The 16800-nt window shown below is 43.4% G+C and overlaps 1 protein-coding gene across 1 annotated transcript in view; it reads left to right on the forward strand.

The window, feature by feature from the left end:
* The window catches only part of lpcat1 (lysophosphatidylcholine acyltransferase 1), a 53231-nt gene that overhangs the window by 16664 nt on the left and 19767 nt on the right, over window positions 1-16800 (forward strand). The window contains exons 2-6 of the mRNA XM_060904045.1: window positions 4661-4800; window positions 5479-5693; window positions 8797-8909; window positions 11861-11921; window positions 15921-15979. Of these exons, the coding sequence (XP_060760028.1) occupies window positions 4661-4800; window positions 5479-5693; window positions 8797-8909; window positions 11861-11921; window positions 15921-15979 (588 nt within the window). The remainder of the gene's footprint in view (window positions 1-4660; window positions 4801-5478; window positions 5694-8796; window positions 8910-11860; window positions 11922-15920; window positions 15980-16800) is intronic.

Genomic DNA, 16800 nt, shown 5'->3' on the forward strand with positions numbered 1-16800 from the left:
CATGCAGGTTAGGTTAACTGGTGACTCTAAATTGACCGTAGGTGTGAATGTGAGTGTGAATGGTTGTCTGTGTCTATGTGTCAGCCCTGTGATGACCTGGCGACTTGTCCAGGGTGTACCCCGCCTTTCGCCCGTAGTCAGCTGGGATAGGCTCCAGCTTGCCTGCGACCCTGTAGAAGGATAAAGCGGCTAGAGATAATGAGATGAGATCCTTGCCTACTGATGGCATTAAAACATCCTGTTTATGCTGAGAACATTTTCTGTTCTGCAAAAGCCGAGTGTACGTTGTAAGGCTACTGAATACATGATCTTGAGCTGGACGTATTTCACAATTGGTAATAAATAAAGCAAAGCAGACTGAATTGTTCTGCGAAAATACCAAGAGGAGGTACTGTAGTAAGTTGAATCAAACCATGATAAAACTGAGCACAAGTAGATCATCACTAGCAGCTTTGAGATGATCTTCAACATCTCTGATTATTATAAAAGTACAGTAGGCTACTCATTTCAGTATCCATGATGGTGTCAATATCGGCGAGTACCACAACGGTGTGAATATACACTACCGTTCAAAAGTTTGGGGTCACCCAGACAATTTTGTGTTTTCCATGAAAAGTCACACTTTTATTTCCCACCATAAGTTGTAAAATAAATAGAAAATATAGTCAAGACATTTTTCTGGCCATTTTGAGCATTTAATCGACCCCACAAATGTGATGCTCCAGAAACTCAATCTGCTCAAAGGAAGGTCAGTTTTATAGCTTCTCTAAAGAGCTAAACTGTTTTCAGCTGTGCTAACATGATTGTACAAGGGTTTTCTAATCATCCATTAGCCTTCTGAGGCAATGAGCAAACACATTGTACCATTAGAACACTGGAGTGAGAGTTGCTGGAAATGGGCCTCTATACACCTATGGAGATATTGCACCAAAAACCAGACATTTGCAGCTAGAATAGTCATTTACCACATTAGCAATGTATAGAGTGGATTTCTGATTAGTTCAAAGTGATCTTCATTGAAAAGAACAGTGCTTTTCTTTCAAAAATAAGGACATTTCAAAGTGACCCCAAACTTTTGAACGGTAGTGTATCCTTTTTTTTTTTTGGTCCTCTCTCTTGTACCACATGCAAACTCTTCATTTCATGAGGCAGAGAAGGTTCCTGAAAGGTTCTTGAGGTCAGAGCAGGAATGTGCCCTATAAACGTTTTCAATCCACTCAGCTTGCTATCTGGGAAATCTCCAGCTCATTCCAAATCGCACGTAAAACGCCAACATTTTCTCCTGCTATGCTAAGAAGTAAAGTCATCGTAGCCTACTAGTGATTTTGTCCCTTCTCCACGCATCACGGAGTGTAAACGCTGCATTATTAATGAGTTAGGGAATGGGAGAGTAAACATGTTTTGGAGGAGCTCTCTAACGTCAGTGGAGATGGAGTGCTTGTTGCTGAGCTCGCGTTTGAACATTACAGGGTTAAGAACAGTTCAAAGAAATCATGTTCATGTCTCATCTCATCTCATTATCTCTAGCCGCTTTATCCTGTTCTACAGGGTCGCAGGCAAGCTGGAGCCTGTCCCAGCTGACTACGGGCGAAAGGCAGGGTACACCCTGGACAAGTCGCCAGGTCATCACAGGGCTGACACATAGACACAGACAACCATTCACACTCACATTCACACCTACGGTCAATTTAGAGTCACCAGTTAACCTAACCTGCATGTCTTTGGACTGTGGGGGAAACCGGAGCACCCGGAGGAAACCCACGCGGACACGGGGAGAACATGCAAACTCCACACAGAAAGGCCCTCGCCGGCCACGGGGCTCAAACCCGGACCTTCTTGCTGTGAGGTGACAGCGCTAACCACTACACCACCGTGCCGCCCCCATGTTCATGTCTGTGTATGTAAATGTAAATTTCTGACTGTCGCTGTTCATTAAGTACGCAAAATGCATGAAAAAAACCTAAAAACAACAACAAAAAAATCCCCAACATTACAAATTTTTTTCTTCTTCCCGTTATTAGCTCAGCCGGCTAACAGGTGATAGGTTTATGCCATCATGTGTTGTCTGTCGTCCGTCATCCACATTTCACAAAAATGTCGTCTTCTGTCTCAATTCTTCACTGATTTTTATTCTTTTTGCCAATAAGGTAGGTCTGCCTGGGGTGCATATGGCTTCTACCCACATTTGCATAATTGCAATTAATCATGAAGATATGGAGTAATTAAATCAATCCCTAACGAGCAGTTTCCACACAAATCGCTTCTTCTCCCTCAATTCTTCACCGATTTTGATTCTTTCTGGCATGAAGGTAGGGGGACCTAGGGTGCATATAACTTCTACCCAGATTTGCTTAATTACAGTTTTTAATGAAGTTATGGACTAATTAAGCCTTAATGAGCAGTTCGACAAAAATCGCTTCTTCTCGGTCAATTCCTCGCCATTTTGGATTCTTTCTGGCAAATAGGTCGGTATTCATAGGGTGGATATAGCTTCTATATATAGCTTGTATATAGTGTATATAGCTTGCAACATTTATTGCGCAAGGTGGCCCAGTTTAGATCGTTCCTTCTGGACTAGATGGGGCTAGAGTGAGCTACGCCGTCATTGATGGTCTCATTTATATTTACAGGTATTTAAATATTGTATGCGCTTGCGCTAACATGTTCGTTTTCAGTCTACAGGAATGACAGACCATATAAGAAATAAGGGGATATAAAAAATAGAGCAACAGAAATAAAAGACCAATGACAAAAAAGGCAAAAAGCATAAAAAAAATTTAATGAAATTTGGAGGAAAGGTGAACCATGGGCTAAGGAACAGTTGATTAGATTTTAATGCAAATCCAGATATGTTTGCAGATCAAGGATTTTTTTTTCATCTGTTCCCAATGTAACTCAAAGTAGTGAATGGATTTTGATCAAATTTGGTGGACAGCTTTAGTATTATCCACGGTTCAAGTGATTTTCATTTCGATGTTGATATGTGGCTTGGTAGAGGTATGCACTCTACCAAGTGCCGTTCTAGTTGTTGTTTGCAGGATTTCTACACTTTTTATTATTATATATCTTATATTTAGGGTAGCACGGTGGTGTAGTGGTTAGCACTGTTGCCTCACAGCAAGAAGGTCCGGGTTCGAGCCCCGTGGCCGGCGAGGGCCTTTCTGTGTGGAGTTTGCATGTTCTCCCCATGTCCGCGTGGGTATCCTCCGGGTGCTCCGGTTTCCCCCACAGTCCAAAGACATGCAGGTTAGGTTAACTGGTGACTCTAAATTGACCGTAGGTGTGAATGTGAGTGTGAATGGTTGTCTGTGTCTATGTGTCAGCCCTGTGATGACCTGGCGACTTGTCCAGGGTGTACCCCGCCTTTCGCCCGTAGTCAGCTGGGATAGGCTCCAGCTTGCCTGCGACCCTGTAGAACAGGATAAAGCGGCTAGAGATAATGAGATGAGATGAGATCTTATATTTATGTCCCCCGCCCTATATACCAACTATATACCAAGTTTCAAGATATTATTTGTCACATTTTTCAAGTTCTGCTGCAGGAAACCAACCCTACCTCTTTACACTGACCTCAGCAGCCCATAGCATAAACCCACCGGACCTAAAAATTAAAATCCCTCACATTTCTTAGTATCAAAAGGCACATATACATTACTTAATCAACACATATACCAACTTTCAAGACCATACCACTCATAGTTTTCAAGTTCTGCTCTGGAAACAAAACCTACCCCTAAGACTAACCTGAGAGACTGAGTCTGAAATTGTTTCCATGGAAACATCCATCCTTTATCTGTAGCCACTTATCCTGTTCTACAGGGTCGCAGGCAAGCTGGAGCCTATCCCAGCTGACTATGGGCAGGAAGCGGGGTACACCCTGGACAAGTCGCCAGGTCACCACAGGGCTGACACATAGACACAGACAACCATTCACACTCACATTCACACCTACAGTCAATTTAGAGTCACCAGTTAACCTAACCTGCATGTCTTTGGACTGTGGGGGAAACCGGAGCACCCGGAGGAAACCCACGCGGACACGGGGAGAACATGCAAACTCCGCACAGAAAGGCCCTCGCCGGCCACGGGGCTCGAACCCGGACCTTCTTGCTGTGAGGCAACAGCGCTAACCACTACACTACCGTGCCGCCCCTCCACGGAAACATGAAAAATTAAAATTTCTCAAATTTCTTAGTATGAAAAGGCACATCTACATCACCTTGTTAACATGTATACCAAGTTTCAAATCTGTATCATGAATAGTTTTGGATATATGCTCCGGAAACAAACATTGCTCTTAGAAACCAAGTCAAAATCTATTTTTTATGTAAAAATTAGAATTTTTTTTTTCAAAAATCCAAAATAGCAAAAGGCACCAGTTCACATGTTGCTTGATATGTATACAACATTTCATGAAGATATCTTCAGTAGTTTTAACGATATGACCTGGAAACGAAAACTTGACTGAACAGACGGAACCCGTTTCTATATCCCACACCAAACTTTGTTTGGGCGGGGGATAACATTTTGTTTACTTGGGTTTAGATTTCATACATGTTTATTCAGTGTTGGCATTTAAAACTATTGCTTTGTTAATAAAGCTGGTGTTGATAGTGGAGTTGATATTTGATGCTGGATTTATTTGTGTTGGCCTCCCCAGATCGCACTGATGACTGTGACGGTGTTTCCTATGCGTCTGCTCTGCACTGCCTTTTTCATGTTGCTCGCATGGCCTTTTGCATTCGTGGCTACTGTGGGACGCACTGAGGACGAGGTGGAGCCTCTTTCCTGGTGGAGGTGGTGAGTGGACCCTATCGTGATGGTGCATTTTGCAGCATTGCAGTCAATATTGGGCTTTTCTGTACACAGTCCCACCAAGTTATACAATAGACAAGGTTCAAATAAAAAAAAAAAAAAAAGAGAGAGAATCTTGAACACTAGTTTTAGACCAGAAAGCTTCTTTAAACGCTTGATATTACCTTACGTGGCGGCACGGTGGTGTAGTGGTTAGCGCTGTCGCCTCACAGCAAGAAGGTCCTGGGTTCGAGCCCCGGGGCCGGCGAGGGCCTTTCTGTGTGGAGTTTGCATGTTCTCCCCGTGTCCGCGTGGGTTTCCTCCGGGTGCTCCGGTTTCCCCCACAGTCCAAAGACATGCAGGTTAGGTTAACTGGTGACTCTAAATTGACCGTAGGTGTGAATGTGAGTGTGAATGGTTGTCTGTGTCTATGTGTCAGCCCTGTGATGACCTGGCGACTTGTCCAGGGTGTACCCCGCCTTTTGCCCATAGTCAGCTGGGATAGGCTCCAGCTTGCCTGCGACCCTGTAGAAGGATAAAGCGGCTAGAGATAATGAGATGAGATGAGATTACCTTACGTGAAAGAGCCAGTGGACACTGAACATAACATTAACATAACACACTGAAACGTTGTAATGTAATTACTGATAATTCAAGGTTTTTTTCTCTACACACACTCCCTAGGTTGGTGGATCTCATCATCAAGGGCATCATGAGGGCAATGTGGTTTTCCGGAGGCTTCCACTGGGTCCGGGTGAAAGGTAGACCAGCTCTGGCCAGTGAAGCGCCCATCCTCACACTGGCACCGCACTCGTCTTACTTTGATGCCATTCCTGTGACTATGACCATGGCATCGATAGTGATGAAATCCGAGAGCAAAGACATTCCTGTCTGGGGCAGTAAGTTTACACCTCTTATAGATATCTATATTTATATAAGTAGAGACACGTGATCGTCAATGTGACCGGGCGTGCTTTTATAGGAAAATCATCAACAACGGGATGGTGATGGCAGGCTTGTAGTACTCGAGTCCAGGACTCGGACTCGAGTCTGACTCGTGCCCTAATTTTAAGGACTTGACTTGGACTTGAGCATCAACTGCATTCAGACTCGTAAATTGGAGACGAGGACTCTGATTTTTTGTAACATGCCATAATAATTTGGCATAAGATATTTATATCTACATTAATTTTTGTACGAATTTCATGCAAGAGTGTCACACCTGCACGCCTTGGCGCGTGCATCAGATAGACTCTCGGGCGCGCTCCGGACAGTGCGCACGCACCAAGACTCTCGCAGGCCATGAACGGTTTCACATAAAGGCAGCAACAGCCACGTCAAATGGTGCAGTTGGAGTCTTGTTCTCAGACTCGACTTGAAATTTGCTTTCATGACTTGGACTTGACTCGGACTTGAACACTGGGGACTCGAGACTGGACTCAGACTCGAGGTTTATTGACTCAACAACAACACTGGGTGATGATATGATACAAAATAAAGTCTACTGTTGATTATTTACCAGTAATAGTTTTACTTGTCTTGCACAAGCCACAGTCCAACCATAACAAACTGGTGAACATGTTGGTTATATTCTGAGAACATCTGCAATTCAGCTTTATAGATTGACATATTTGGGCATCATATACAGTATTAGTGCTCCATTCAGTGATTAAACCACAAAACCCTGTTGAGAATCGCTAATTACCGACAGACTGTGTGTGTAAATTTGTATCTGAGCCTGTAGTGTACCCAGGAGAGATGCTAGCTCCTCTCTTGCCACTCGTTTAGTAAATATGTCTGCCTCCAGATTAGACATTATACAGTGCATCATTTTTATCTGTAGTTTTTCATGGATTTGTGATTAGAAATAGTGATTTCAAGTAGTAATCAGTACCTTTGCTAATTCATGAGTACATTTAAATAAGTACCAGTATCTAATATTCTATACTCATAAGCATAAAGTAATATCAAGACAAAAATCAAGACAAGAATAAAATCAAGACAAATCTTACAAAATGCTATTCATAACATCAGTTACATAACTTTCCAGGCATTTAGCAGACGCTGTTATCCAGAGCGGGCGGCACGGTGGTGTAGTGGTTAGTGCTGTCGCCTCACAGCAAGAAGGTCCGGGTTCGAGCCCCGTGGCCGGCGAGGGCCTTTCTGTGCGGAGTTTGCATGTTCTCCCCGTGTCCGCGTGGGTTTCCTCCGGGTGGTCCGGTTTCCCCCACAGTCCAAAGACATGCAGGTTAGGTTAACTGGTGACTCTAAATTGACCGTAGGTGTGAATGTGTGTGTGAATGATTGTCTGTGTCTATGTGTCGGCCCTGTGATGACCTGGCGACTTGTCCAGGGTGTACCCCGCCTTTCGCCCGTAGTCAGCTGGGATGGGCTCCAGCTTGCCTGTGACCCTGTAGAACAGGATAAAGCGGCTAGAGATAATGAGATGAGATGTTATCCAGAGCGACATACAACATACCCAGAGCAGACCAGGCTTACGTGCCTTGCTCAAGGGCACTTCAGCTATTCCTGCTGGTCCAGGGAATTGAACCAGCAACCTATAGGTCCCAAAGCTGCTTCGCTAACCATTAGGCCACAGCATTCCTTTTTACTGATAGTAATCAAATATACCATGCACTGAGAGGCTCTGGTTGAAATGATGGATTCTCTGAGGTGACTGGTGCAGCCCCGAAGAAAATAGTATGACACCAGTCACTGAAGAGAATCCATAATTTCAACCGGTGCCTCTCATCCATCTCATCTCATTATCTGTAGCCACTTTATCCTGTTCTACAGGGTTGCAGGCAAGCTGGAGCCTATCCCAGCTGACTACGGGCGAGAGGCGGGGTACACCCTGGACAAGTCGCCAGGTCATCACAGAGCTGACACATAGACACAGACAACCATTCACACTCACATTCACACCTACGCTCAATTTAGAGTCACCAGTTAACCTAACCTGCATGTCTTTGGACTGTGGGGGAAACCGGAGCACCCGGAGGAAACCCACGCAGACACGGGGAGAACATGCAAACTCCGCACAGAAAGGCCCTCGCCAGCCACGGGGCTCGAACCCTGGACCTTCTTGCTGTGAGGCGACAGCGCTAACCACTACACCACCGTGCCGCCCTGGTGCCTCTCAGTGCATGGTATATTTAATTTATATCCCTCATCAAAAAATTCCAAACTAAAAGTGTTAACTTTCATCTACGAGATTGAATCTCAGCATAAACTCACTGGAGGCAGCCATGTTTGTTGTTTACGCTGGCGTGACCTTTGACCTACGCATTTGCAATACTATTTTTTTTCCACTTTTAATTTATTTTTCCATGCTATCGCCTGCCTCGCCAGGCATGATCATGATGCGTAGATCTCCACACACGCAAATGCTCGTGGAGCCACAGCTGTGACTCGAGTTGGTTACTAAAGCGTTATTTTTGGTGTTTGCAAAAGACCAAGCAGTTCTGTACATAGAAACAATTACTGACTCTCAAAATCAGAAAGCTGTTTAAAACGATTGGTACGTGTGGTTAATGTGCTCAGTTGAAAATCCCGCTGGCTGAAATGTTCATGTTTTTGTTTCAACTGTATTAACGATTTCTAGTTTTGTCTGTCTTTATTGTAAAAAGAAAAAGACTCGAGTGGGCCGTATAGCTTGAAATCGTGACGTCAGTTCGTAGTATATCCAGGATATACCATGACTGACTCACACTATATCCGTTTTTATTCTTTCATTTTTGACGTCATGAGATATACTGCTTAATCAATGGTGGAATTATTTTATGTCACGTGAGCCATCCTTGGCTAATCCCTGCACGGGAATTTTTGATGAGGGACATAAAATTAAATATATAAGAAGTGCTGATGCAGTAGTAATAAATAATTCTTTTTAAATAATGGGTACATAGTCAAACTCCATAAGTGACCTTCCCAGCTTCAGAGATGTGTATTCTCTCTCTCTCTCTCTTTCTCCTTCCTCTCATTTGTTCCTTTCTTTCATAGCACTGATTAAATTCATCCGTCCGGTGTTTGTGTCGCGCTCGGATCCTGATTCTCGCAGGAAGACTGTGGAGGAGATTAAACACAGAGCGCACTCAGCGGGCCAGTGGCCTCAGGTAACGCACACTTTAATACATTCATTACAGTCGGGATGATAATTAGGATCATAAGAAAATCCCAACGGAGTATGAGAAAGCAGGCGACTGTACAACACAGTACATTTTCTGCTGATGTGTTTATTCATTCATTGTCTATAACACTTATCCAGTACGGGTCGTGAGTGAGCTAGAGCCAATCCCAGCTGACTTCAGGCAAGAGGTGGGGTTAACGCTGGACAGGTTGCCAATCTATCGCTGAGACAGACAGCCATTCAGACTCGCATTCACACTTACAGGCAGTTTAGAGTAGCCAGTTGACCTAATCGGCATGTCTTTGTACTCTGGGAGGAAACCCATGCAAGTGAACATGCATGAGAACGTCCAAACTCTGTACAGAAAGGCCCCAGTCGACCAGCAGACTCGAATCCAGAGCCTTCTTGCTGTTTTCACTGTACCACCGTGCCACCTGTCTGTCTTCCTGTCAGTCAGTTTGCCTGTTTGTCTCTCTGTCTGTCTCTATCTTTCTCAGTGGCGAGCTGTTACTATTAGAGCTGGGACTTGAGCTCAGCCAAAACTTAGCCAGACACCAAAAAAGCAACAGGACAAAGCATTTTGTAAGGGATTAGCGGCAGGCTACCAGGTTGCTCCGTTGTGTGTAGCTGTCGATGTTGATTTTAAAAGTAATGAAGTAAATTACAGAGGGAAATGAATACTTAAGTCTGAGTGGAAAATACTGTCGTGAGCATGCGGCCTGGAAGAAGGGTCCGGAGACAGAAATCGTAGTTTCCCGGTCGTTAGCCTGTGCTACTTGCTCTCGATAGATAGCACTGGCTTGACCACTTTATTAGCATTCGCTAACACTGCTGATGAAGGACTCGCAGTTAAGCTAGCACTGGCCTTCGAGAAGGCCTAGGGCGATGCATTTTTGGTCCCTCCCACTATAAATCAAAATCTGATTGGTTAGTTCATCTGTCACTTCCTGCGTAAATATACACTGCCATGGCATTCTGTCCCAGCAATGAGTGATCCAGCTCTTAACTCTTTTCAGCCTAGAAACAAAACAATCTCATTGGATAACTGTAAAGTTTTCATGACAGTAATGCTTTCATTTCTGAAGCAAATTTGATAGAAAGAGGCCAAATTTGAATTAATTAATTTATTTATTTTTTTCGAACATGTATAAAAAAATGTATGTAACTATTTGTACATACAAAAGAAAGAAAACAAGAAATTAAAAAAAAAAAAACCTAAATAAAATAACATAAAGAGCTAAGAAATTACAAAACACCGCACATTGTTTGAAAAAGGAGTGGGAAGAAGTACAATACTTTTTTAATTTCCCACCCCTTTTTAACTACCCTGAAATCCAAACTACATTAATACACCTATATACCATATATACACTTCATGAATATCTATATAAATATATAATTACAAAAATAAATATATACTACATACCATATATATATAAAATCTCCTTCTCACCCCCGGCGGGGGGGTGGTATCCATGTCATCCTCAAGCTCGGGTCCTCTACCAGAGGCCTGGGAGTTTGAGGGTTCTGCGCAGTATCTTCGATGTTCCTAGGACTGCGCTCTTCTGGACTGAGGCTTCAGATGTTGTTCCTGGGATTTGCTGGAGCCACTCTCCCAGTTTGGGGGTTACTGCCCCAAGTGCCCCCACTACCATGGGGACCACGCAACCCTTGACCTTCCACATCCGTTCCAGCTGCTCTTTCAACCCTTGATACTTCTCAAGTTTCTCATGTTCCTTCTTCCTGATGTTGGCGTCAGCTGGGATCGCCACATCTATCACCACCACCCTCTTCTGCTCTTTGTCCACCACCACTATGTCCGGTTGGTTAGCCAGGATCTGTTTGTCAGTCTGGAAGCTGAAGTCCCACAGAACCTTGGCCCTGTTGTTCTCAGCCACCTTCTGTGGTATGGCCCATTGGGACTTGGGTACTTCTATTCCATACTGGTTACAGATGTTCCTGTATACTATCCCAGCCACTTGGTTGTGCCTCTCCATGTACGCTGATCCAGCTAGCATTTTACACCCTGCTACTATGTGCTGGACTGTTTCAGGGGCTTCTTTGCACAGTCTGCATCTTGGGTCTGATCTACTCTGGTAGATCCTGGCCTCTATGGCTCTTGTGCTTATGGCCTTTTATATATATATATATATATATATATATATATATATATATATATATATATATATATATATATATATATATTGTGTGTGTGTGTGTGTGTGTGTGTGTGTGTGTGTATATATATATATATATATATATATATATACACACACACACACTTCATAAATATATATATATATATAAATATTTAATTACAAAATTAAATATATACTACATACCATATATACACTTCATAAATATATATATATATATATATATATATATATATATATATATATATATATATATACACTTCAGAAATATCTATATAAATATATAATTACAAAAATAAATATCTACTACATACCTATCCCTGTAAATATGAATATATAAACTATCCCCATAAATAAATATATACCATATACTAAATTAGTTCTAATATAACAATCAACCCTATTCTATTTATCCCTCATCATCCTCCGTTAACATACTTCCTCTTCTATATACTTGTTTAAAAATATTTTTTGTACCTTTTTTAAACAGATTTATATTTGCACTTTGTTTTATTTCTGTCTCCAGTCTGTTCCATAAAGTCACCCCACAGCTCGATACGCACGTTTTTCATATTTGAATTAGAAGAGAATAATTATCATGAAATTCTGAAAGAATGAAAGAAATGATCTATAACATTTGAAATGCTGATACGTTTGGGCTTCTCTGAAGGTTTTGAAGGCCCTGACGGTTCCCCTCTGATGTAGTTAGAGCAGTTCATGTTGATATGACTTTGCATCTCTGTTTTCCGTAAACATGTTCTCAATCCTGATTTGATTTCAGATCATGATTTTCCCTGAGGGGACCTGCACCAACAGATCCTGCCTCATCACATTTAAGCCTGGTATGTGTTTTTCTCTCCCTCTATCCACCTGTCTTTCTCTTTTTCTCCATATCGATTCTAACGTTACATCTTTCTGCCTAATGCACATTGTGTTCTCTGTCGATTTAAAGCTCTGTGTGTTTGACAGTGTGAGAGAATGTGTGTGTTTTCTCTCTCTGGGTCTCCTGTGGACCGTAACCGTTCACTTGGCTGTGAGATCCACTGATTGTCTTCCCCTTCCTGTGTGCACTGTCTGGTCCTGTTATGTTTTGCTGATCCTCTCTCACTCATGGTTTTATTGTGCTTCCTTTACACTCCTAATCCTCCCTTTTTCTGCTCAAATCCCTCATTCCTGTTTCTCTCGCCAGCCTGTCACATTTTGTTGTTCTCGATACCCTTTCATTCTGGTAGTTTCACTGCACCATGAGACGTCGGTTCTGGAGGTCTGACTGCAACCACACAAATGTCCATCACGGGGCAAGTCTGCATCCCTGGTGGATGGGAAATATTCCTTTATACCAGACATAATATAAAAAGGCTTCCCATAATTGTATTATGTTCCTGAAATGTTCACGTTTTCATTGAACTTTGCAGCATTTGGTAGATGTCCTTATTCAGACTGGCTTAGTCAACTTACAATTGAGCAGCTTGGACTTCTGGTGTCCGTTTTAACAGCGTAGTAAAGGGCATGTCGGGTCTCTGATGTTCTAAAAAAAAAAAAGCACAAGTTAACGAACGCAAATCCAGGAATCCAGAGTGGTGGCTGTAAAGTAATTTTCCTAAAGTTACTCAGCTGCAAAGTTATTCAAAAGGTAGACGTGCTCAGAGATCCGCCCTTGGAAAGCTGAAGGTTAGAAAGTAATTAGATTTCGGGAACCTGAGACAGATGCCCTTAGTTTACTGAACATCCACTGACTGGGACCTGAAAGAGAGCTTTGTGTTCAGAGTGAAGGGCATCAGGTTCATTACCCTTCCTTTTACACCTGTTCAGAGGTGAAGACATATGCGCACACACACACACACACACGTGCGCGCACACACACCAGGTTGAATGTAGTCCAAAGACAAAGAGACATGCCATAACACTTCATGCACCTGTGAGCATCACAACTGTATGTTCATTACCTTATTGGACCTTAATATGATGATGATGTTTCTTGCATTCACTCCTGTCACAGGAGGAAAAAAAAGCCCTCAAAGACACAAACATGCTTTCATGAAATGTGTGGCGGCACGGTGGTGTAGTGGTTAGCGCTGTCGCCTCACAGCAAGAAGGTCCGGGTTTGAGCCCCGTGGCCGGCGAGGGCCTTTCTGTGCGGAGTTTGCATGTTCTCCCCGTGTCCGCGTGGGTTTCCTCCGGGTGCTCCGGTTTCCCCCACAGTCCAAAGACATGCAGGTTAGGTTAACTGGTGACTCTAAATTGACCGTAGGTGTGAATGTGAGTGTGAATGGTTGTCTGTGTCTATGTGTCAGCCCTGTGATGACCTGGCGACTTGTCCAGGGTGTACCCTGCCTTTCGCCCGTAGTCAGCTGGGATAGGCTCCAGCTTGCCTGCGACCCTGTAGAACAGGATAAAGCGGCTACAGATAATGAGATGAGATGAAATATTTGTTGCTCATGACAAGTATTTAGACTCCAGCAGGAATTTTTGAAAAATTTTTCATGCTCTTCCTGTCAATTTATTTGTCTCGCTCATGCACTCCTCTCTCTCTCTCTCTCTCTCTGTCTGTCTGTCTCTCTTCCTGTCAAGCTGTTTGCATGTCTCTGTCTGTCTCTCTCAGTCGATTTGAATGTCAGTGTGGTGTGGGTGGATTTTTTTTTGTCTTCCCCCCCCTCCCCCAAATACTGTCAGTTTTTGGAATCTCATGGGAAATGAGTAAAATAAATAACTAGAAACGCACTTAGAGTTCATACCTTCACCAAGCCACACATCAACAACGAAATCAAATCCTTTGAACCTAGGATAATACTAAAGCTGTACACCAAATTTCATCCTAATCCGTTCACTACTTTTTGAGTGGTGTTGTGAATAAATAACGTCCTCCAACAAAGCTGCTGGAGATGGTATTTTTTGCTCATCTGGCCGATAAACGATGAGCTTGTATTGTCCGTCCGGCATCGTCCACATTTCACGAAAATCACTTCTTCTTTCTCAATTCTTCACCGACTTCTTTTATTCTTTTTAGCAGGAAGGTAGGTCTGCCTGGGGTACATATAGCTTCTACTCAAATTTGCATAATTGCAGTTAATAATGAAGATATGGAGTAATTAAAATCAATCCCTAACGAGCAGTTTCCACACAAATCGCTTCTTCTCCATCAATTCTTCACTGGTTTTGATTCTTTCTGGCATGAAGGTAGGGCTACCTGGCATGAAGGTAGGGCTACCTAGCCTGGGCCCGCCCATACTAAGCGTGACGCAACACGAGGGCCTGTTCCGAGCTTAGTCTGGCCAGGCAGGCTATCTACAGCATTTCCAAGCTCCCGAAAAATCGGGAACCAATCAACTTTGAGCATCTCCAATGGCCCTGGGTAGAGGCGTGTTCAAGGCAGTGATGTAGTAGAACTGCGACCGGAAGCCATAGATTGTTTACAGCGGTAGATGCTGTATTGAAAGCATTCAACGGGAAGTTCTCATTGAAAACAGAGCAAAGAGCAGCCCTGGAGGTATTTATTGAAAGGAAGGATGTTTTCGCCTTGCTCCCGACCGGCTTCGGTAAGAGTTTAATCTATCAGTTACTCAAGCAGTTTCCGTCGCGTCGCATATGTCAGAGGAAAGAGTGATGTGATTGGTTTAAGCTTCGTCACAGCCTTTTCTGGCTTCGACCAGTAGCAAACTGAGGCATTTCAGGGAGGCGGGTCAACCACGGGCTCTGGGAAACGGTTGGGCTTAATATCTTGGCCAGACCAATAGCCCGGAGAGCTTTGAAGTTGCGTTAGCCAGACTAAGGGCTACCTAGGGTGCATATAACTTCTACCCAGATTTGATAAATTACAATTATTCTCATTATCTCATCTCATCTCATTATCTCTAGCCGCTTTATCCTGTTCTACAGGGTCGCAGGCAAGCTGGAGCCTATCCCAGCTGACTACGGGCGAAAGGCGGGGTACACCCTGGACAAGTCGCCAGGTCATCACAGGGCTGACACATAGACACAGACAACCATTCACACTCACATTCACACCTACGCTCAATTTAGAGTCACCAGTTAACCTAACCTGCATGTCTTTGGACTGTGGGGGAAACCGGAGCACCCGGAGGAAACCCACGCGGACACGGGGAGAACATGCAAACTCCGCACAGAAAGGCCCTCGCCGGCCACGGGGCTCGAACCCGGACCTTCTTGCTGTGAGGCGACAGCGCTAACCACTACACCACCGTGCCACCATTACAATTATTAATGAAGTTATGGACTAATTAATCCTTAATGAGTAGTTCAATAAAAATCACTTCTTCTCAGTCAATTTCTCGCCATTTTGGATTCTTTTTGATAAATAGGTCGGTATTCCTAGGTTGGATATCGCTTCTATATATAGCTTGTATATAGTGTATATAGCTTGCAACATTTATTGCATGAAGGTGGCCCACTTTAGATCGTTCCTTCTGGACTAGATGGGGCCGAAGTGAGCTACGCCGTCATTGTTGGTCTCGATGATGATGATGATGATTATTGTCTAACTTTCTGACTGACTGGTCTGTCGTGGAACTCAACCCACTCTAAAATACATGTATAAAATATCCAGGCATGCATACATGTGGGGACACACTTGTCATGTTACTGTAAGATGGGTCAGATGACCCATCCTCTCTCTCTTTTTTTTCCTTTCTGTTCTACTCTCATGCACCACTTCAGGTAAACTGAGGACACAGCCACCGACACGAAAGCATATTCCACATCACCATTCACCAAGTCTGAGTGGTTTCGGTTTGACATTAGCCGAATCGTATACATGAGCCGTACTAATACATCAACATGCTGTATTATTGAACAACAACGAAATGTTCCTTTTTGTCCTTTAGGTGCGTTTATTCCTGGGGTTCCGGTTCAGCCAGTGGTTCTGCGCTATCCTAACGAGCTGGTAAGAAAAGTGTATGAGTTTCAAGCCCTGCAGCACCAGTGCAGAACAGCAAGCCTTGGGGCACTCCTAGACTAACGATACCAACTTCAGAGCAGAATATTCGGATTTTATCCTGCTATGTGTTAAAAATGCCTGCAACGGAACAGAATATTATGCAGCAGTACTGTGCATGATGTATAATATACTATGCTACAAGAAAAATATGGCCCTTACAGTGCATATTTTAAGATGCTGAGGTATGTAATGTATGCAGCAGCTCATCACTTTAATATTTAGTTTTGATGGTGCAGTTATATCACAGCGCTGTTGAATGATTGACTGTATTGAAGGTGTTGATTAATTTTCAATAACAGGGCTGCAAGGTTTGAATTATGGGCTCTGTATAATATAATGTTAGCGTTTCTATAGTAACAACTTGTGCAGAGATTCATATCTTCATTCATACATGGAATAAACATATTGCCTCATTAGTATGGTGCTTTTCTGGGAGGAGATGTAAATGTAGCATCTCACCGGAGCCTCAAGTGTCAATGCTGTAACAGTCAATAAGTTTGCCAACACAGGAAATTGTTAAAGGCGAACTGAAGTCATTTTTAAACTTGCTTTATTTCTTAATTAACGTGTTATTCAATTACGTTGGGGCGGCTCGGTGGTGTAGTGGTTAGCGCTGTCACCTCACAGTAAGAAGGTCCGGGTTCGAGCCCCGTGGCCGGCGAGGGCCTTTCTGTGCTGAGTTTGCATGTTCTCCCCGTGTCCGCGTGGGTTTCCTCCGGGTGCTCCGGTTTCCCCCACAGTCCAAAGACATGCAGGTTAGGTTAACT

The sequence above is a fragment of the Neoarius graeffei genome, chromosome 22 (assembly GCF_027579695.1).
Source record: "Neoarius graeffei isolate fNeoGra1 chromosome 22, fNeoGra1.pri, whole genome shotgun sequence".
NCBI lineage: Eukaryota > Metazoa > Chordata > Actinopteri > Siluriformes > Ariidae > Neoarius > Neoarius graeffei.